At 39.7% G+C, this 21,950-nt stretch overlaps 1 protein-coding gene across 2 annotated transcripts in view; it reads right to left on the reverse strand.

The window, feature by feature from the left end:
- The window catches only part of MEP1B (meprin A subunit beta), a 31,205-nt gene extending 12,517 nt beyond the window's left edge, over positions 1-18,688 (reverse strand). Inside the window, exons 1-8 of one of the 2 annotated variants that reach the window (XM_003261957.2) lie at positions 18,579-18,688; positions 16,878-16,896; positions 16,018-16,062; positions 15,891-15,934; positions 12,902-12,980; positions 4,893-5,010; positions 3,552-3,730; positions 444-662 (exon numbers count right to left, since the gene is read on the reverse strand). In XM_003261957.2, coding sequence (XP_003262005.2) covers positions 444-662; positions 3,552-3,730; positions 4,893-5,010; positions 12,902-12,980; positions 15,891-15,934; positions 16,018-16,062; positions 16,878-16,896; positions 18,579-18,641 — 766 coding nt within the window. In that variant the 5' untranslated portion in view covers positions 18,642-18,688. The remainder of the gene's footprint in view (positions 1-443; positions 663-3,551; positions 3,731-4,892; positions 5,011-12,901; positions 12,981-15,890; positions 15,935-16,017; positions 16,063-16,877; positions 16,897-18,578) is intronic. The other variant, XM_012506349.2, reaches the window with a different exon arrangement.
- Positions 18,689-21,950: the final 3,262 nt, after the last annotated feature.

The following is a 21,950-nucleotide window of genomic DNA, read 5'->3' on the forward strand; positions in this document are numbered from 1 at the left end:
GCTCCCTGCCCCAAGTCTTTTTAAAAAAAAATTATCTAATTCGTACAAACCTGAGTCTATCCTCCCCTAGTTATTCAAGTCATTAAGCCACAATGCAGATTATTTGATCCCATTCATATTACAACTAGACATATCATTTTGGCTAAAAGGAAGTGTGAGTATCAATCTGACCGACATTTGAATTAGTGACAGCTTTAAAAACCTGCCTGAGGCATATTCCTACAGGACCCAATTTGTTTTTAGATCTCAACACCAGATGCGGTGAAAAGAAAATGCTGCTTCCAAGTTGTAGATTGAGATCTGAGTGCTCTTCTGTTTATTTCCTGAATATCAAATCTCTATAATCTCAGAAACCCCACCAATGCTCGACAAAATGGCACAGACTATCATTTTTTCCTACATAACAGGAAAATATAAGTCATTTCAAAGAACCTGTCACATACAGCAGTTATACAGTTGATTCAACTTTAGGAGATCAGAGTCACTGAAATCCATTCGTTGGCCGATCACATCCTCAAAGTCTGAGATTCTTGTGACAATTGTCGGCTCCGTTCCGTTTTGGAATGCAGTTTTACTGTAGTGCATTACTGAAGTGTAATCATAGGGAACATTCAGGGAATCTGATACGTCGTCACTATAGGTGTTAAAATTGTGCTCTCTGCCTAAAGGATAAATAAAAAATATTTACTTGATGTTCACAAAATTCAGCTTATCTTACTCCAAATACTGCTCACTTAGAAATGGAGAATATAATAAACTCAAGCAATTGTTGCTACAACTAACAACAGTTTCATTATTCCCATCTTACAATATAATATTCAAGCTTAGAACTGTGATACCAGCAGTCACACTGAACATATCTAAGGTTCTGTTGCAGCCCATAGTTAGGACAGTGACATTTAGTCTAAGGCTATAAAAACTGCTCGTGGAAAGGAGGATTCTAGAAAGTGCTGCTAACCAGCCTGGGCAACAAAGTGAGACCTCATCTCTAATAAATATTTTAAGGCCGGGCGTGATGGTTCACGCCTGTAATCCCAGCATTTAGGGATGTCGAGGTAGGAGGATCATGAGGTCAGGAGTTCGAGACCAGCCTGACCAACATGGTGAAACCCTGTCTCTACTAAAAATACAAAAATTAGTCCGTTGTGGTGATGCGCGCCTATAATCCCAGCTACTCAGGAGGCAGAGGCAGGAAAATTGCTTGAACCCAGGAGGCAGAGGTTGCAGTGAGCCGAGATTACGCCACTGCACTCCAGTCTAGGTGACAGAATGAGACTCCAGCTCAAATAAAATAAAATAAAATAAATATTTAAAAAATTAGCCAGGCATGGTGGTGCACGCCTGTAGTCCCAGCTACTCTGGAGGCTGAGGTGGGAGGATTGCCTGAGCCTGGGAAGTCGAGGCTGCAGTGAGCTGTGATCATGCCACTGCACTCCAGCCTGGGTGACAAAGTAAGACTCTGTCTCAAAAAAAAAAAAAAAGTGTTGTTGAACCAGTCAGGGCATTGGCCAGCAATGATGGCAGGCTGAGGACGTCCACAGTAGATGGAGATGGAAGTAAGAAGACTTTGAAGGGATGGTGAGACGAAACCTGGAATAACTTTCTAGTTATCCTACAAAGGAGTCATTAAAAAGCATTGACATGCGATTATTGACTAACCATAATTCATGGTTACTTGAATAGGTGTAGATGTATTTAAAGCATAATGAACCAGCCTGGCCAACATGTTTAAACCCTGTCTCCACTAAAACTACAAAAATTAGCCGGGCATGGTGGCGGGCGCCTATAATCCCAGTTACTCGGGAGGCTGAGGCAGGAGAATCACTTGAACCCAGGAGGCGGAGGTTGCAGTGAGCCGAGATCGCACCACTGCACTCCAGCCTGGGCAACAGAGTGAGATTCTGTCTCAAAATAAATAAATAAATAAAGCATAATGACTATAGTTAGTAATAATGTATTGTATATTTCAAAATTGCTAAGAGAATATATCTCAAATGTCTCACCACAGAAATGATAAGTGAGGTGATGGCTATGTTAAGTAGCTTGTTTTCGTCATTCCACATTGTGTACATATGTCAAAATATCACTGTACCACATAAGTATATACAATTATGATTTGTCAGTTTAAAATAATAATAAAAAACAAAAATGAATAGATTTAGAGAAGACATTCAGGCCATTTAGCATTATACTAATGGGCAACTGATTCCAACTTGAAATGGAATGATTCTGTGGACACATTAAGGTGGTTCTAATCTCCAAAACATAAAGATGTGTTATCAAATGTGAGCAGAAGTTTTGATCAAAAATAAGACTTTGGGAATCCTAAAGAGTGTGGCTGTGGATTAAAGCTAAACACTGCTGTTTCTCTAGAAATCTTTTAGTTTGCTGCTATGCCTGACCCCATTTGAGACAAGCAGAGGCGGGGGATGAAGAGCAAGAGCTGTGATTTCAAGAAGTGTGGTGTCAGGGGACCTTGTATAGGGCACTCCTCACAGTGCCTCAGACATAATAGCAATGCCCTTTCCTCTCTCTCGCCCCACACAGGCAGGACAGATGAGGAAGCTGAGTGTCACTGTGGAATGTGGAAAACATGAGCTCTAGTCAGACATGGTTATTAAGACTTTGTGACTTTGAACACAAAATCATAAACAGTTCATGCTACTCAACTATTACTGAAAATTGTTCCGTGAAACAATAAATCCAAATACTATACAATCTACTCTGCAAAAAGAAAAAAGACCATGATCAAATCATTTTGGGAAATGCTCCTTTTCTTAGAGATTTACAATTCCTGTCAACCTAGTAAACACTCAGAGCAGTATAGCAGGATAAGTAAGTCTAATTTCTTTTAACCTAGGTGCTATGGCTTGAATATGTCCTCCCAAAAGCATGTATTGGAAACCTAATCCCCACTGCAACAGTGTTGGGAGGTGGGGCCTAATGAGAGGTAATTAGGGCATGGGCTCTGTCTCATAAATGGATTAATCCCATTGCTGCAGGAGTAGGTTTGCTACTGCAGGAGTGGATTCCTTGTAAAAGGACAGATTTGGTCCTGTTTTTTCTCTCTGACTCTCCCTTGCTCTTCTGCCCTCTGCCATGGTATGTGACACAGCAAGAAGGCCCTCGTCAAATGCCCACCCCTTGATTTTGGACTTTCCAGCCACCAGAGCAATGAGGAATAAATTTCAGTTCTTTATAAATAACCCAGTCTGTGGTGTTTTGTTATAGCAGTGCAAAATGGACTAAGACTTGGGGATCTGCAAAACTAATCTGGCCACAGACTCTGTTCCACATAATACTCATGAACGTATTGTGGGACTGAATATGCTTTAAGAACCACAAAACCAGTTTCTAAGAGCATATCTAGCTCATATGGCTTCTGGAATACTTGTGCTCCAATAACTCAGAATGAGTTCGAGCTGAATGAATTAAGACATCAAAACATCAAAGTTTTAAAATTATTAACAGTTGCCACAGATGACAAGAGAGGACACATGCTTAGAAATTCAGTCCTTAACTAAAAACGTAGGAAAAAAAGAGAAATGTACCTGACAGAATTCTGTCCCACATTATCCTGACATAGTCATCCCGGTCGGAACGCGACTGCTCGTGCCAGAATCCCAGAGCATGGAGGAACTCGTGTTGAACCGTTGCTATTCGGTCACAGTTTGCCCCGATGGAAAGTTCTTGCTTCCCAACCCGCCTATTTCCTACTGAAGACCAGCAGCTTATAGGAGAGTTTACAAGAAAGGGGGAAGAGGATGTTACAATCTGAGGTCTCAGGGCAGAATCCCCACTGCCTAGTCCACTTCATTACCCACCTTTGCTCTTACATCTGAACACTGTGCATTTCTCTCATAACCCAGGTGATGTAGTTTGGACAATTGTCCCCACTCACATCTCATGTTGAACCGTAATTCCCAGTGCTGGAGGTGGGACCTTGTGAGAGGTATTTGAGTCATGGGACGAACCACTCATGGCTTGGTGCTGTCTTCGCAATAGTGAGTTTTCATGAGATCTGGTCATTCAAAATTGTGTAGCACCTCCCCCTCCCCACTCTCTCTCTGGCTCCTGCTTTTGCCATGCGACATGCTTGCTCCACCCTCACCTTCCACTATGATTATAAGCTTCCGGAGGCCTCCCCAAAAGCTGAGCAGATGTCAACACCATGCTTCCTATAAAGCCTGCAGAACTGAAAGCCAGTTAAACCTCTTTTCTGTATAAATTACCGAGTCTCTGATATTTCTGTACAGCAATGCAAGAATGGCCTAATATACCAGGTGTTGTATAATATTAAAAAACCTTACAGACCAGGTGATCTTTAAAGAACTTGCCCTAACACCAAATATTACATAGGAGCAAATCATCCCCACGGTGGTCTAGACCTGGTTTTTCTTGTGAATTTCAAAGTCTTTGAGACCCTCTTTGTTATGCCTGTGCCCATTAACAAGGGTTTTACAGGGACAGCAACCACTCAGAATTGCTGAGCTCAAGACAAATAATACTGTCGCCTTCTTAACTCAAGAAATAAGAGTGGTTAGGTTAAAATAAGCTTAAGTACAGACATGGACACACATAAATACCTATGTTTTTTACTTGAAAGGGATAAAGAGTATGTAAATTACAAACGGTATGAAATTCACAAGGTTGTGGGTCTGACGGCATGCAATCCCATCCACTCTCCACTTTGTCTAAAGGCAGTTACATGTATGGGAATATAATTTCTATGTCTACAAAAACTAGATCCAGTTGTTTTTTACTCTCCAGCGACTAGCAAGAAAGTCCCCACCCCTTCCTAAAGGTCAGAGCCTAGGATGATTGCTGCAATGTAATGTCCCAGGCACTAGAGTTCTCCTTAGATGCCTTAGAAGACTAAGTCTTCAACTTACCCACTGCCCTTGAACACTGATATATAGTTTGTTTCTCCAGCCCAAGGCTTAAAGTCAATACATGTTTTTAGGCGATAACGTTCAAATGCATTGAGGATAACTCCCTTAGCATTCATTTCTGAAGGAAGAAAACAAACAAAAATATGCTTATTAAAACAATCACCACTGAAAAATCTTCCATGGAAGCAGGCCATTGCAATATATTGCTTATCATGAGTTAGTCCCTTCATGAATGTTGAGTCTTTTATTTTTACAAAAATTAGAATTCAGTACCCATTGAAAATCATATACAATATCTGCTTATTCTTCAGATCCCTTATTTGGCCTCATATTTCTCTAGCACTCACTAATGGTGCATTACTAAACAATAAAAATGCATTTCTTTACCTCAGAGAACATATCCATTGGATCACAGGCAATCAAAATAAATAATCACCATCACATACTTCATCTGAGAAGCTATAATATGTATTTAAAGCCGCACAGCTGGGCTTTTAATCTGAGGAGCTTGAGATGGGAGAGTCTATGAACACCCTGAAATAGTATGCAAAGTGTGTATGTGTGTGTGTGTGTGTGCGTATGTACATATGCAAAGTGCATTTTCTAGAGAGAGCTTTCATGAGGTCTGCAAGTGAGTTCAGGGCCCAAAATAGGGGTAAGAGCCAATGCTCTGGATATAAGAGTGATATGGATATGGAACTCAAAGAAGGCAGAGGCGTGGAAGAAACATGCAGGAAAAGAAACTTGTGAGTGACCAGGAGGAGCGGGCTGTATCAGATGCACATGGAGAGGCATGACATGGGCCAGGTCCTAGTGAAGTGAAAGATGGGAGCCTGCCAGGAGGTGGGAGACAGTATGGCAGAGGGGAAAGTGCTTGGACTTTGGAACCAGACACACCTAAGTTCTTCCCTATCCTCACCACTCGCTTCTGACATAAGACTTTTGCCAATTCAATCAACCTTTGGAGCTTTGGTGTTATTATCGGTTAAGTGAGGAAATAAAATCAACTTTGCAGGATATTGTGAGGATAGTAAGAGAAAGTAAAGGTGAAGTTCCAAGTAAAATTAGCATTTGTCAAATGTTCATTTCCTTTCTCCCTACTTGAGTAACCATTGCATAGACGTTCAAGGAAGATTACTTGGTATGCCTCTGTTGAGGCAGGTCTAAGAAGATCAAGAACAGGATTCACATAGGGAAGACCCTAAAATCCATAAGTTGTAAAAGGCACTAAGTTCAGACTTTTACAATACCACATAAGTAATACACTATCGTTATAAATAAGTTAAAAAATTGATATGAATAAAAAGAAATTTAAAATCCTATCATCCAGGAATAATCAATCACCCTTACCATACATTTTGTCTTTGAATACATATATAACATACATATGTTAATATTTCTATAAAAAATAAAGTCATCTACATAGCATTTTACCAACTATTTTTTCACTAAATATTATGTCATCAAAATCCTTTTTCATCATTGAGCATTGTTTTTATCATTTTAATGAATAGAGGATTACAAATTGGATCCATTGGACATTGGATCACAGGCAATCAAAATAAATTGCCACCACATACTTAATCTGAGAAGCCATAATATATATTTAAAGCCTCACAGCTGGGCTTTTAATCTGAGGACATTGAGATGGGAAGGTCTATGAACACCCTGAAATAGTATGCCAAGTGTGTGTGTGTGTGTGTGTGTGTCTGTGTGTGTGTATCTACGCATGGCTGTAACATTCAAAATGTTCTGTCCTATAAGTATCATATTTGGGTCATTATTTCAAATGTAATATTTCCTTCAAATAAGGTATGATAATACTGACCACCATATCACTGTTTTAAACAGAATATAAAAGACCATACTAGTTTAGGCCATTTATCAAAACTTAATGAGGATAGTTTCTTGAATTAATAAATGAAGTAACACGTGAAAGCTTTATAAACACTGAGGCCCTTTACCAAGATAAGATCTGTTTTCCATATGCCTTTATTTACCGAGGGCCTTAGTTAACTTTGCGTTATAGATGCAGAAAGCTCCACTTGGAACCATGCCAGGCTTTGGAAAATGAGGCAAGTTGCTGGCAATCCTAGGAGTTCAGTAAGCAGCTGTTCAGGATTGTTTCCCCTTAGTAGCCCCTTCAGGTTTCTAGCACCTTCCCCTTCATTACCATCCCCAACTCTTTACCCTCAGCACCCCCAACTGCCTTTTCCACCTTGGTGCTAAGGCAAAGAATTATAACTTAGGCCCTGGAAAGTATATATGGCTGCTTTGAGTGTTACTCCTTTCAGGGAAGTTGCATCTACCAGCCAGGTAACATCTGAAGTTCAAGCTGGAAGACTACAGCCCTACTGGTAGAATTTCACAGGTTGACCTACTAGAATCCGAGTAATAGGGCCTTCCAGAAATCAACCCTTCATAGGTATTTACTTTTGCTACCTGTAAGAGTGGCCTTGCTTAGTAATTTTCTTAGTCTGAGTCATTTGAAGATGGTATATATTTCTGAAACGTAAGGATACTTTTCTCAATTTGAACATAGAAAACCAGTTGAATTCTACAATATTAAACAAAGGTATTTTCTAAATAAGAAATAATCAAAATCACATAATTGAAAAAATTGGTCTATAAAAATTTGAAGTTTGATTCTATTATAAAGACTATACAATATGAAAAAATGCAATAACATTAAGTGAAAAAATTAGAACAAAAAATTTAAGACATCATAGTTATAACTATGTAAAAATTTGCACAGTTTGGATGGTAGGATCTAGGCTGAATTTTTACCTAACATTTTTCATTTATATATATACGTATGCTTATCAATTTATTTCAAAAATGTTATTACATATAATATGCCAGAGACTATGGTAATCCCCCAATTTGCAAGATGAAAAATAGCTCTTATCTTCAAGGCATTCATTATGTTGTTTATAATGTTGTTTAAAAAATAAATAAAGCTCATAAGGTTAGATGGCTTTGGTTAAATACATGGCAAAAAAAATAGCCTAAGAGATATATAAAATTAAAGCTCCCTAATCTTTCATGGAACATACTTAGGAGAATAATTTTTTTAAAAAAAAGAAATATAACTGGATGTGGTGGCTCACGCCTGTAATCCCAACACTTTGGGAGGCCGAGGTTGGTGGATTGCCTGGTGAAACCCCATCTCTACCAAAAATACAAAAAATTAGCTGGGCATGGTGGCATGCATCTGTGGTCCCAGATACTTGGGAGGCTGAGGTGGGAGGATCACTTGAGCCTGGGAGGCAGAGGTTGAAGCCTGGGTGATAGAATGAGAACTCATCTCAAAAAAGAAAGAAGGAAGGAAGGAAAGAAGGAAGGAAGGAAAGAAAGGAAAGGAAAGGAAAGGAAAGGAAAGGAAAGGAAAGGAAAGGAAAGGAAAGGAAGAATTAAAACAAAAGAACTTAAAATTTTTTTAATCAAAAGACTAGACCAAAAAACATGTATATTCAAAATCTTTCAGGTTCCTGATTCCAAAAGTCAATGAACATCTTTCTCTCCTCACGCTCCCTGTGCTCTTTATGGCTTCCAACCCCGCTAACTACTCCTGCCCTGGCTTTCCCTACCCTACTGTTAGTTTTTCATCTATGTTTCTGGCCAATTCCCCCTTCTCAATAACTTCCACCAGATCTTCCTTCTATACCAGTTCCAAAAAATGGCACTGAGTTTCATTCTCAACCATCTTCTTACTTATTCAACACAACCTTCCAGGATAAATCAATAAAATCCAGTTATCTATGGAGCACCTGCTCTATGCAAGGCACTGTGTGAAATGCTCATCCATACTCACGGCTTCAACCATCTCTTATATCCTAATAACTCCCAAACATTTCTCGACCTTGAATGACCAGGTCGTCTACCAACAATTTATTTGGTATCTCCACCACAGTGACTCTGATGCATTTCAAATTCTGCATGCCAAAAACTAATTTCCACCACACTTCTCTGTCTCATGCTCCTCAAGGTTAAATTCTCCATTCTTGTTAAAGATATTACCATCCACTCAGCTACCCAGGACTGAATCCTGAGCACTAGAATCTCTTTCCCTACACCCACCTTCTTCTTGACCTCTTACAGTCAATCACTAAATCTAACAAATGCATCCCAAATAGCTTTTAGATTTATCTTGGTTAGGAATCTCTTAATTATTTCTCTGAATTTCCTCAGTAGTTTTCTAACTGGTCCCCCTATCTTCTTTTTACCCCACTAATGACACATCTTCTATACTTCAACCCAAGCGCTTATTTTAAACTGCAATTTTAACAACCTCACTGCCACAATAATACTTTTGGTGGCTCCATGTCATTAGTATACACAACAAGTTCTTTAACACGGGAAAGACCCAAGTCCTTCCCCATTTGGGTTCTGCCTACCTGCTCAACTTCCTATCTCCCCACTCTCAATCTAAATTCCAGCTCAGGATTTTCTCCCTTCTTCAAGACTTAGCAGATCGTGGTGCATCTGGCTAAAGCACCCTTCCCTTGCTATAAGAGGCCACACTAGCCCACATGGTGCCTGTGTGCCAATTAGAAAGAGGCACTACACCTGAGCAGGTGCTGCAGTTGCTGGCTGGCCAGATGGGTGAACAGCACTTTCACACAAAGAAACAAATGCCTCCTGGTGAACAGAAAGAACGTAAACCTGGTATCAGCTCCACTTGTTTCCTGGCCCAGCCACCTGAGAGCAGCCTCTTGAAGCAGCTCTACATCATTAATGGCATTCTTTTTTTTTTTTTTTTATACTTTAGGTTTTAGGGTACATGTGCACAATGTGCAGGTTTGTTACATATGTATCCGTGTGCCATGTTGATTTCCTGCACCCATTAACTCGTCATTTAGCATTAGGTATATCTCCTAATGCTGTCCCTCCCCCCTCCCCCCACCCCACAACAGTCCCTGGAATGTGATGTTCCCCTTCCTGTGTCCATGAGTTCTCATTGTTCAATTCCCACCTATGAGTGAGAACATGCGGTGTTTGGTTTTTTGTCCTTGCGATAGTTTACTGAGAATGATGTTTTCCAGTTTCATCCATGTCCCTACAAAGGACACGAACTCCTCATTTTTTATGGCTGCATAGTATTCCATGGTGTATATGTGCCACCTTTTCTTAATCCAGTCTATTGTTGTTGGACATTTGGGTTGGTTCCAACTCTTTGCTATTGTGAATAATTAATGGCATTCTTCATTCATTCCTCTCAGTCAAAAAGTCTTGGAGAATCTGAAAGCTGAGATGGCATGGCGGCACCAGCTCCAGGAGGTCATGTCAGTTGTATGGTGTACAACTTATACAATCTTCATGGCAGTCCTGCTATATAGTATCCTCTGCTTATAATGCATATGCTTTTCTATCCAGGTTGAGTTTAATGCCCCTCCAATGTGTTCCCATAGCTCTTTGAACATATCACTAATCATAATGTTTATTCCATTCTATCATAATTCACTTTTGATTTATGTGAATCTCCACTGAAATGCATGATCTTTAAGGAAAATAGCAGGGTTTTCAAATACCATATGTCTTCCCATAAGTGGGAGCTAAATACTGCATACACATGGATGTAAAGATGAGAACAAAAGACACTGGGGACTACAAGAGGGGAAAGGGAGGGAGAAAAGGGTTGAAGAAGCCACCTATTGGGTGCTATGCTCAACTCCTGGGTGATGGGTTCCTTTGTACCCCTAACCTCAGCATCATGCAACACACCCATGTAACAAACCTGCACACGTACCCCCTGAATCTAAAATAAAAGTTGAAATTTTAAAAAACTATAACAGGCTGGGTGCAGCGGCTCATACCTGTAATCCCAGCACTTTGGGAAGCCGAGGCAGGCAGATCACTTGAGGCCAGGAATTCGAGACCAGCCTGGATGATGGTGAAAGCCTGTCTCTACTAAAAATACAAAAATTAGCCAGGTGAGCTAGCACATGCCTGTAATCCCAGCTACTCGGGAAGCTGAGGCAGGAGAATCGCTGAAACCTGGGAGGTAGAAGTTGCAGTGAGCCGAGATTATGCCACTGCACTCCAGCCTGAGATCGTGCCACTGCATTCCAGAGCAAGACTCTGTCTCAAAAAAAAAAAAAAAAGAAAAGTAAAATTAAAAATTAAAAAACTATAGCAGGGTTTTTACTCAAACTTTTCCCAAACAGCAATTTCTAAGCCAATGCTGGTCAGTGACATCATTGTCACTAGTCCATAGATTAAAATGAAGACCATGTTTAGAGTTTTCCAACACATTTAAATTTCTTGTATAGAAAAGCTGTTCTTAGTTTTGGATTTGGTTCTTCTGACTTTTTAACATTTTAATATTACACTAATAACATTATTTATTGTATGAAAAGAGGATGATGAAAGCTCTTTTATCATGCTAGCTTGTTGTTTAAGTTCCTGACCTGGCAAAATAAAATGTTGATAGAACAATGCCAGTTCCTCAAATTTTGTTTAGTTGGTTATTTTATGCATTTTCTCATATGTGTAATTGATCATAGGGGGAACCACTGCTTTAAAATAAAGACTGGCTCCCTGTGAGCCCATCAATCAGGCCCTGCACCTGCTTAACAAAGTGTAGGGAGCCGTGCACGTGGAGATCTGCGCCTGCCTGCACCTCCTTGCCCGACTCCACTACATCATGGGCAAGTACGCAGAGGCCCTGAGAAGCCAGCAGAAGGCAGTGCTGATGAGCGTGCAGGTGATGGGCATCGAGCACCCCAACACCATCCAGGAAAACATGCACCTGGCCCTGCACTGCTTCACCAGCAGGCAGCTGTCCCCAGACCTGAGCCTGCTGCAGGGCACCCACTACCTCATGCGCTAGTGCTTGGGGAAGACACCCCAAGGTGGCATGCTGGACAACATCAGGCGGGTGCTGCACAGGGTGATGGAGTACGACCTGTCGCTGTGCTTCCTGGACAACGGGCTGGCCGTCAGCACCAAGTACCACGGGCCCAAAGCCCTCAAGGTGGCCCTTGGCCACCACCTCGTCACCTGGGTCTATTAGAGCAAAGCTGAGTTCCGGTCGGCCCTGCAGCACCAGAAGGAAGGGCTGCACACCCTCCGTAAGACCCAGCTGGACAAGGACCAGGAGAAGACCAAGGAGAGCTCTGAGTACCTCAAGTGCCTGACCCAGCCAGCCGTGGCCCTGTGGCGCACCATGCATAAGATCTATCGCAACGGCTCCAGCAACAACATCCTGCCCCTCAACTTCACAGCCCCCGGCATGGCCAGCGTCTTGGAGCAGTTCAAAGACATCAATGGCATCCTCTTCATTCCTCTCAGCCAAAAAGACTTGGAGAATCTGAAAGCCGAGGTGGCGCAGTGACAGCAGCTCCAGAAGGCCAGCAGAAACAGGGATAAGGCCGAGGAGCCCGAGGTCACCAAGCCCGAACCAGCGGGGGCACCAGAGGACCTGGGTTCCCAGCCCCGGGCTGCCAATGACCCTCTTTCCCGAACTTGCAGGGATAGAGAGGGACAGGCAGACGGACAGTCAGTCAGTGGCCCCACTCACCAGGGATCCAGACTCTAGGAGAAGGGAGCATACCCGCCATGGGAAGAGGAAGCAACGCCCTCTTCTTCCATGTTTCACCCTCACTGCACCCCCAGCATCCTCCTGGGACCCTGGCCTGGCCTGTCTGCTCTCCAAAAGATGTTTTTGCACTGGTTCAATGAATATATGATGTAGAGCCCCTCCCCCACAAAAAAAGACTGGCTCCCTAATCGTTATGTCCCTAGCATAACAGAGTAGGCTCTCCGTAAATGTTGGTTGAACTCATTGCTATATTGATCAAGACACTGTAAATATTTCAGACAGAGTCATTTAGGTTACTTTCATTGTTCGTTTTGCTCATTTTTTTTCAAAGTAAATGTACATAGCCGCACAAAGGAGCAAACCAAACAAAACCTTAAAGACCATATAAGCCCACCCTTTGAAACACTGTAATCATATTTTGTCAGAAATATACATTAGTTACGAATACTCCAAGGTGCATACTAACCCAAGCTATCTTCTAGAACATATGGAATGGTATGAGGCCATCTATACATTTCTCCGATGATGGAATTTCTAATTTGTGCCTGTCAAAAATAAATGCAAAAGGGCTAGTTAAACAAATAAGGCAAACACTTAGAAAACAATCAGTAGTTAATCTAGAAATAAATGAAGTTTAAAGCTCTCCCAGTTCACACAAACAAATTGTGTGTGTGTGTGTGTGTATGTAGCCCTACTTTTATCATAATATAACAAAGTTTCTAGGAAGAAATTACTAATTTCTATCATTAATTTTGTTAATACAGTTGAAGAAGGAATAATGCAAAAAATAACTGTTGGAAAACTGAACTACAAATATTGGTAGATATATAGGTTAGTTTCCTATACTTAAAGATTAAAAATTTGCTAGAAAACAGTGATAGCAAGACCTTGATAATCTGGATCTCACAATATCAGAAAAAGTCACACATGAGCTGGGCCAAAGTTTTCAAAAATTTTTAAAGGATTTTAGACTGTATAATAGAAAATGAGCAATATTTTACTAATGTATTTACTTAGTCCACAAATTGAATATTGTCCTAGAGAATAGAGATTCCTTGGTAATAAAGGTCTCTGGCTTCATGGAGCTTATATCTAGTGGAGGGGAGAAAGAGTATGTAAAAAAAAATGTTTAAGCAGGATGAATGCAAGAGGGAGGAAATTAGAAAGAGAGATGTGAACAAGGGCACAGGGATGAGGGAGTACATGAGATGGAGTGATCAAGACAGGCCTCTCTGCAGGGATGATATTTAAGGGGAAATAGGAATCGCAAGACAGAGCCAGCATTAAAAGGGGTCCTGGGAAGGTGGTTTCAGGCAGAGGGAACATTAGTTGTTCTGGTTCTGAGGTGGGAATATGCCTGGGATGTTTTGAATATGTGTTGAGACCAGTAGCCTGATGAGTCTAAGAGAGAACATGGATGAGATAAGAGGAGAGGAAAAGAGAGGAGAGGGGAGGGGAGAGGGGAGGACAGAAGCAGGAGCTAAGGCGTGCTAGGCTTAGAAGGCTAGGGCTAAATCCGGAGATGATTCTAAACCCATAGGCAACTATGGAAGAGTTTCAAGCCAGGAGGTGAAATGAAGTCACTGCCTATTTGAAAAATGACTTTGCTGTGAGAGATAGGGACAAGTAACAGGGTGGAAAAGATTATAGAGGAACAATATCTGAAATGGAAAGACAAATTAGGAGGCTAATGGAAAAAGCCAGGCAAGAGATGATGGGGCCTGAATTAGAGTGATGGAGAAAAGTGGACGATTTGCAGTGTATGTTAGAGCTAGAAATGACAGAACTTGCTGACGGGCTGGATGGGGAGTGAAGGAGAGAGGAGAAGCAAAGATGACTCTCGAGGTTTTTATGTGTTCAGTTGAGTAGAGTCAGGTTGTGAGGATGACTTTATGAAGAGAGGAGAGTGGGGAGGAACAGTTTGAGGGGAAGGTCAGAGTTCACCTGATCAGAGGACACCTTAGGTTTGAGATATCTTGTAGACATTCAAGTGGAGCTGGCAAATTAGTGCTCAGATAGACCAGTCCGGAGCTCAGGGAAAGGAGAGGACCAGAGATATGCCTTTGGATTCATTGGCATGGAGATGACATTTAAATCCCTGGACCAAGGTGAGATCAAGAGAGAGCACAGATAGAAGAGTAGGCTCGGGACTAAGCCTGGGACACTGCAGCTCTGTTTCCTGGGGGTGGGAGGACTGTGAGGGATGTTGATGATTATGATATAGGAAGTAAGGGAGTGACTCAGGACTGTGTTGGAAGGAAGAGCAGCATTTTACAGGAAAAGATCTACTGGATAATTTCTAGGCCACATGGTGTACATATTTTTTTTTTTTTTTTTTTTTTTTGAGACGGAGGCTTGCTCTGTCGCCCAGGCTAGAGTGCAGTGGCGCGATCTCGGCTCACGGCAAGCTCTGCCTCCCAGGTTCACGCCATTCTCCTGCCTCAGCCTCCCAAGTAGCTGGGACTACAGGCGCCCACCACCACGCCTGGCTAATTTTTTGTATTTTTAGTAGAGACAGGGTTTCACTGTGTTAGCCAGGATGGTCTCGATCTCCTGACCTCGTGATCCACCCACCTCGGCCTCCCAAAGTGCTGGGATTACAGGCATGAGCCACCTAGCCCAGCCACATATTTTAAACTATGTTAGCTCTATGGTAGCTCTTATCAAATTGTCTTCTTTCTTTTTTTCAAATTTATACACTCTCCAGTATAATAACATGTTCTAAACACATTCCTAAACAAGCATCCTAGTTTCTCTCTATCATCACCAAAAGGGATAGTAAGTAGTAAGTTTCTTAATATTTTTCAATCTAGTCGGCAATAAACTATATCTTGTCTTTTGAAAAATAGTGCTGTTTTCCATTCTGTGAGAGAACACTGAAAAAAATAGTGCTTTCATGATAGTGAACTTTTTAGTCCCCCTAATCTACATGCAAGGTTCTTGTGTTTATCTGTGTGGCATGATGACTTAGATGAGAATCAGCACTCTTTATGAATAGGTTTGGGAGGGTCTTAACTTGGCAACATTATTTTTAGCTAAGGCCAGGGTAGAAGTCCAAAATCTATTGATTGTAGTAAAAGGCCTGATTCATTGAAGATGTTTACAAATTCAGTTTAATTTTGCCTCCACTAGATTGAATCTGTGAGGTCCTATTTTAAAATCAAAATGTCATATTGCTCCAATAATGAAAATCAATCAAATCAATAAGACTAAGACATATGTAATGAGTTATGGTGGCTTGAACCACACAGAAATCTGAGTAATGAAAGATGAAGACACAATTATATGCATTTCTTTAAGTATAATATATTCATTGAATAAATGTGTAACCATGATTCTGCACCCCTAGAGATAGTTAAGCTTAACAAAATTCATGCTGTCTAATCTTTCTCAGTTACTCTGAATTTGGCTTGCAGTGGTTAATGGAAGATTCTTCCTTATACTGTTTAACTCACCCTATCAAGTCTGATGTCACCCTCAAAAAGATCCAGTCCCAAACCTAAGAGTAAAGATAAAAATTCATGTTAGCAAATTGGATTCAACCTCTTTACTTAAGAGATTATGTAAAAGAAATCCACAAACCTTCATTGATATCAAATATGTCCTGGTCCATTCCGCCATCTACATCTTTGATTAAAACAACAACAACAAAAAATTGAACATTATGTTTATAAAAGGAGAAAACCTTTATCATTTATATAATCAGAAATTAGCGAGTTTCTTTTGGCCTCAGGTAAGTGACTACTAGATTCAGACTCAACATACATTGATTGACTGATTGATTGATTGATTAAGAATCTCCTATGAGCCAGGTTGGGCTCTAAAGAGCTTTTATGTATGTATTCTGTCCTATCGACATTTCTTGCATGTCAAATGACTTCAGGAATAAGAAATTGGTTGCTCTGTATATTATTAAGCTTAATTTGAAAGACTAGAAGACTAGATTAAATAGGAAACAAATGATTAAATTTGGTCAAACTAGCCCAATCTACTCATACATGTATATCACTTGCTAGTAGTATACCTTGGAACTTTCAAGCAAAATTCTTAAGTTAAACTTGAATTACTATTTTAAGTTGCAAAGGTGTACATAATATGGCCAAATCTCTGAGTATGCAAATGAATACTGAGTAGACTGTTATTATTAGGTCCATCTGATTTGACACAAAATAACAAAAACAATAATAGCAAGCATTTATGGGATGTCTATGTGTCAGTTACTGTGCTTGGCCTTTCCTATACCACCATCTATTTCTCTGCTGGGCATATGAACCCTGGAACATGGACAATAAAATGTCCCCCATAAATCAAAAGAATCCAGTGTTAGATCAAAGTTCAATGCAATTATGCATCAATTATGCATATGTAATTATGTATGATGTTTAGCATTAAATATGTCCTAGGTTCTTTATAACCTAGAGCAAAACTCAAAATAGACTCACCAAAGTTTTCTGGAGTTGGCTGGGAAATAAACACATAAACAAAACATATTATTATAATGCCCATGAATGGTCTTCTTGGATTCAGTTTATATCTAACCATTTGTTGTTTGTTTGTTTTGTCATTAATATTATGGATTACTTCCTGACATGTATTTAGGATGGCTAAATTGAAGTTTAAGATGACTTTTTGACCAAAGGGTCTTCTCATTTCATGTGGAAAATGAAACTGCCTGTTAAATCAATTTGAAGGTGAAGGAAACAAGAAACAAACTTCAAAAATTGGGGGAAAAAAGGCAGAACATAAGACTCTAGCTCTCAACTAAGTGCTCACTTCACACGTGATTTTCTAAAGCATTCATGGAGCAATGTTTGAAAAACCAAATAATTTATTCTCAATGTTGAAATAATACTGTAATTTATAACAATTCTTTAAAAAGAAATGTTATTCAAGACTCATTAATCAAGTTATTTTGCGTTCGTGTTTCTCCCAGAATAATTCTGCCTTCAAAGACAATACAAATATTTTTTTAAAAAGGGCACATTTTGTGATTAATTTTTTTTTCTGAAAATAGATTCTCCACAAATGGTCAATGAAACTCAGACTACATGTGCAAAGGAAAAAAAAAAAAAACAAGTAAACCTGAGAAATGTCTTAGTGTAATTGAATTAAAAAGCTCATAGGACTGTCTGGGTTATGTTACCGGTTCCACTAACTAAGGGTAATTCAGTTCACCTTCCAGGTACTCAGACTATCCATAAAATATGATCAGTACCTGCCTTGCATGGGTATTGTGAGGGTTACAGTATATAATGTGAAAGAAGGCTCATTGTAAGCTATAATAAATTGTCACAAAAGTGTAAAGTACAATTTTATTCAAATACAGCTTACATATCTAAATACTAGAATCATTTGGAGTGTTTAACAAAATGTGGGAATAAACTGGATGGATGGTTACCATCATTTTTGACATTAACAACTGCTTTGCATGTTTCACACTATAACCACACACGGGCATACACTCATAGAGGAATGGCAGTGCACCTACAGAATAAAATTATCAAGGATTTATTCCTAATTACAGTTTAACATGTATTCATCAGTATCTCTTGTTTGCAATGCTCTAGTTCCTATTCATAGAATGTCACCCCAATATAATAATTGTTATTTTTAAATAACAACTGAAGGTTTTCCACTAGCCATTTGAAACTTCATTTTAAAACCTTGGGTTGGTTTGTGATACAAACTACCTGACAGAAAAGATTAGTCCAAATTGTAGAAGGATTAGTCTAAATTGATGAAGAAGCAGAAGAGAAATACCACGTTATAAAACTTTGTAAGTACTGATGGTGCCTGTGACACTCATTCATGTCTCAAGTTACGTGCAGCAATCTGCATTTCATTCAGCAGTAAAAATGGAATGATTTTCAAAATTCACATTTATAATCTCATCAAAAGAAAACTTGTTACACAATGATGAAACTAAAAGGAAAACATAACTTTATATCAATGTCTCTACTCTGGTGTGGCTATTTGTCACTCCCTACACCCTGCCCACCCCTAATCTCCAATAAGAAACACTCATTTGAGATCAACATTTCAAGATGTATAAAAAACAAAAAAATAACAAACATTTGTTCTTTAACAATCAATATCAACTGCCCCAAAATTTTTAAATTGTTTTCTATATATTGTTTCCTTACCAAGCCAGAAATCACGAGAAGAGCATCCAAGAACAGAAACCAAGACAGATTCCATAAATCCATGTTGTAGCTTCCAGTTGAAAGTAGCTAACTATGACATTCACAGTTGAATTGACTTCTTTAAAGGCAAACATTGTAATTTATAGCCTTTGATCTCAATGATCCATATTGCAGGTCAGCTTGACGCTGTAGTAATACCTCCAATCAAGGGATGAAAGTCCAGTATTTTTAACACAGCTCTGCGGAGTTGGTTTGTTGGCTTTTTTTTTTTCCTGTGTCAACAATTAAGTGCCTGGCTGAGACTTCTTAATGAATACATTCTCTAATGTATATGTACTGGTCCCTAAGACTAGTAAACACCACTTAAGCAAAAAATATATATATCAAATTAATTTTTAATCTTGATCTTATGAAACTTCTCCTGCTCATATAGCCCCTGCTTTAATATATCCAGTTATGTCCACTGCTTTTTATCATTCACTCATTTAATAAAAATCATTGAGTGCCTATAATTTATTGACTTATAAAATCCATTAATGTGCTAGAAATCAGGCACACCCGTTATTCACATATAAAGTAGTAAGATAGCAATGTACTTCATCCCTAAAAATTCACATCAAGCAAACACTGGTGAGACATGGGTCATAAAAGTAGGAATGGTCACTGATTTTCTAAGAAAATAATGTTCCCAATCCATCTCTTAATTCTTTCTCACTTTTTCCTTCTTTTCTTGAGATAATTTCTCTTTAGAAACAACCTGTTCTCTCAGTTCCCATGGCTTCATATTCAACTTACTTATGATGCAGGATAATATTTTTCAAATATTAATTTTTGGCCATGGTGGCTCACACGTGTAATCCCAGCACTTTGGGAGGTCAAGGTGGGTGGATCACCTGAGGTTCGGAGTTCGAGACCAACCTGGCCAACACAGTGAAACCCCATCTCTACTAGAAATACAAAAATTAGCCAGGTGTGGTGGTGCATGTCTGTAATCCCAGCTACTTGGGAGGCTGAGGCAGGAGAATTACTTGAACCTGGGAGGCAGAGGTTGCAGTGAGCCGAGATCACACCACTGCACTCCAACCCGGGCAACGGAATGACACTCCATCTCAAAAAAAAAAAAAAAAAAACCTAATTTTTTTCTAGTTTCCCCTTCCTCTCTCCAGCTTAGCCTTCACCCCATTTTGTGCTAACAGAAAGACTATCAAGAGACGTGTAGCATAGATAAGGGGTTTGAGAGGTTGCTTCTTGAGTACAAGCCAGCCCTTCCCACCCTATGAGGGTAGGATGAGAATTAAATGGGAAAACTGAAAACTGTAGTTATAGTCAGTTCTTCGCTTGATCCCTGAGATCCCCTAGATATATTATAGGATCCAAAATCAAATGGTCCTGTTTCTTGGCTAGAGCTACAAGGAAGCAAAGGGACTCTACAGAAGAAGGCACATCTTGGGAAGAGGAAAATAACTCCTGAGGCCAAGGGAAGCACAGAAGTATCAGAAAAAGCTGTCATGCCTGAAGAGCCATGTGGATAGGAATAAGGATGTCTCCATTGCAGGCTGCACAGAATCACAAATAAGGACCAGACAGAGGGACTGACATTTTAGAGGATGCCTGTGAGGATAGATGACATCAGGGATCATAAGGGACCTTCCCAATACATTGGGACTGTTAATTAAGGTTAGGCACAAGCCTAAAGGTAAAATGTGAATCCTGAATTAGCCGCAATTAAATTTTTGACATCTATGTGAATGGGAACCTAAAATATCAATTATTATAACAGACCAATGGAACAGAGTAGAGAACCCAGAGAAACCAGATGCCAAGAACTTACACTGAGGAAAGGACAGTCTCTTAATAAATGGCACTGAGAAACTGGATATCCATATACGGAAGAATAAAACTAGATCTCTGTCTTTCATCATATACAAAAATCAACCCAAAATGGATTAAAGATTTAAATGTGGCCGGGCACGGTGGCTCACACCTGGAATCCCAGCACTTCGGGAGGCCGAGGTGAGCGGATCACAAGGTCAGGAGTTCGCAACCAGCCTGGCCAACATGGTGAAACCCTGTCTCTACTACAAATACAAAAATAAGCTGGGCGTGGTGGTGCACACCTGTAATCCCAGCTACTCTAGAGGCTGAGGCTGGAGAATTGCTTGAATCCAGGAGGCAGAGGTTGCAGTGAGCCGAGATCTCACCACTGCACTCCAGCCTGGGTGGCAGAGCAAGACTCTGTCTCAAAAAAAAAAAAAAAAAAAAACCAACAAACTAACAAACAAAAAAAGATTTAAATGTAAGACCTGAAACTATAAAACTACTCAAGGAAAACATTGTAGAAATGCTCTAGGATATTAGTCTGGGCAAAGATTTTTGGGGGGTAAGACCTCAAAGACACAGGCAACCAAAGCAAAAACAGACAAATGGGATTACATCAAGCTAAAAAGCTTCTACACAGGAAAGGAAACATTCAATAAAGTGAGGAAACAACTCACAGAATGGGAGAAAATGTTTGCAAACTATCCATCTGACAAAGGATTAAGAACTGGGATATATAAAGAACTAAAACAACTCAATACCAAAAAGACAAATAATCTGATTTTAAAATGAGCAAAAGACCTGAACAGATATTTCTCAGAAAAGACATACAAATTGCTAAGAGCTATATGAAGAAATGCTCAACACCACAAATCATCAGGGAAATGCAAATCAAAACCACAATAAGATATCATCTTACCTGAGTTAGAATGGTTATTATCAAAAAAAAACAAAAGATAACAAATTCTGGAAAGGTTATGGAGAAACAGGAAGACTTGCACACTGTGAAAATGTAAAGTAGTAAAGATATTATGGAAAACAGTATAGAAGTTCCTCAAAAAACTAAAAATAGGACTCCCATATGATCCAGCAATTCCATTGCTGAGGATATATCCAAAAGAAGGGAAATCAGTAAATTGAAGAGATATCTGCACTCCCACGTTTATTACAGCACTATTTGTAATACCCAAGATATAGAATCGACCTAAGTATTTGTCAACATATAAATGGATAAAGAACATGTGGTCTATACACACAATGGAATATTATTCGGCCATAAAAAAGAAATCTGTCATTTTCAGCAACATGAATGGAACTGGAGGTCATTATAAGTGAAATAATCCAGGCACAGAAAAACAAATATCAAATGTTCTTACTCATATCTGGGAGCTAAAAAAATATTTATCTCATGGAGGTAGAAAGTAGATTGGTAGTCACCAGAGGCTAGGAAGGGAAGGGAAGGGAGGAGGAGGAGATGAAAAGAAGTTGGTTAAGGGGTACAAAAGTACAGTTAGATAAAATAAATGATTTAGTATTTGATAGTACAGTAGGTAA

This window comes from Nomascus leucogenys, chromosome 4 (assembly GCF_006542625.1).
Source record: "Nomascus leucogenys isolate Asia chromosome 4, Asia_NLE_v1, whole genome shotgun sequence".
In the NCBI taxonomy this organism is placed as follows: domain Eukaryota; kingdom Metazoa; phylum Chordata; class Mammalia; order Primates; family Hylobatidae; genus Nomascus; species Nomascus leucogenys.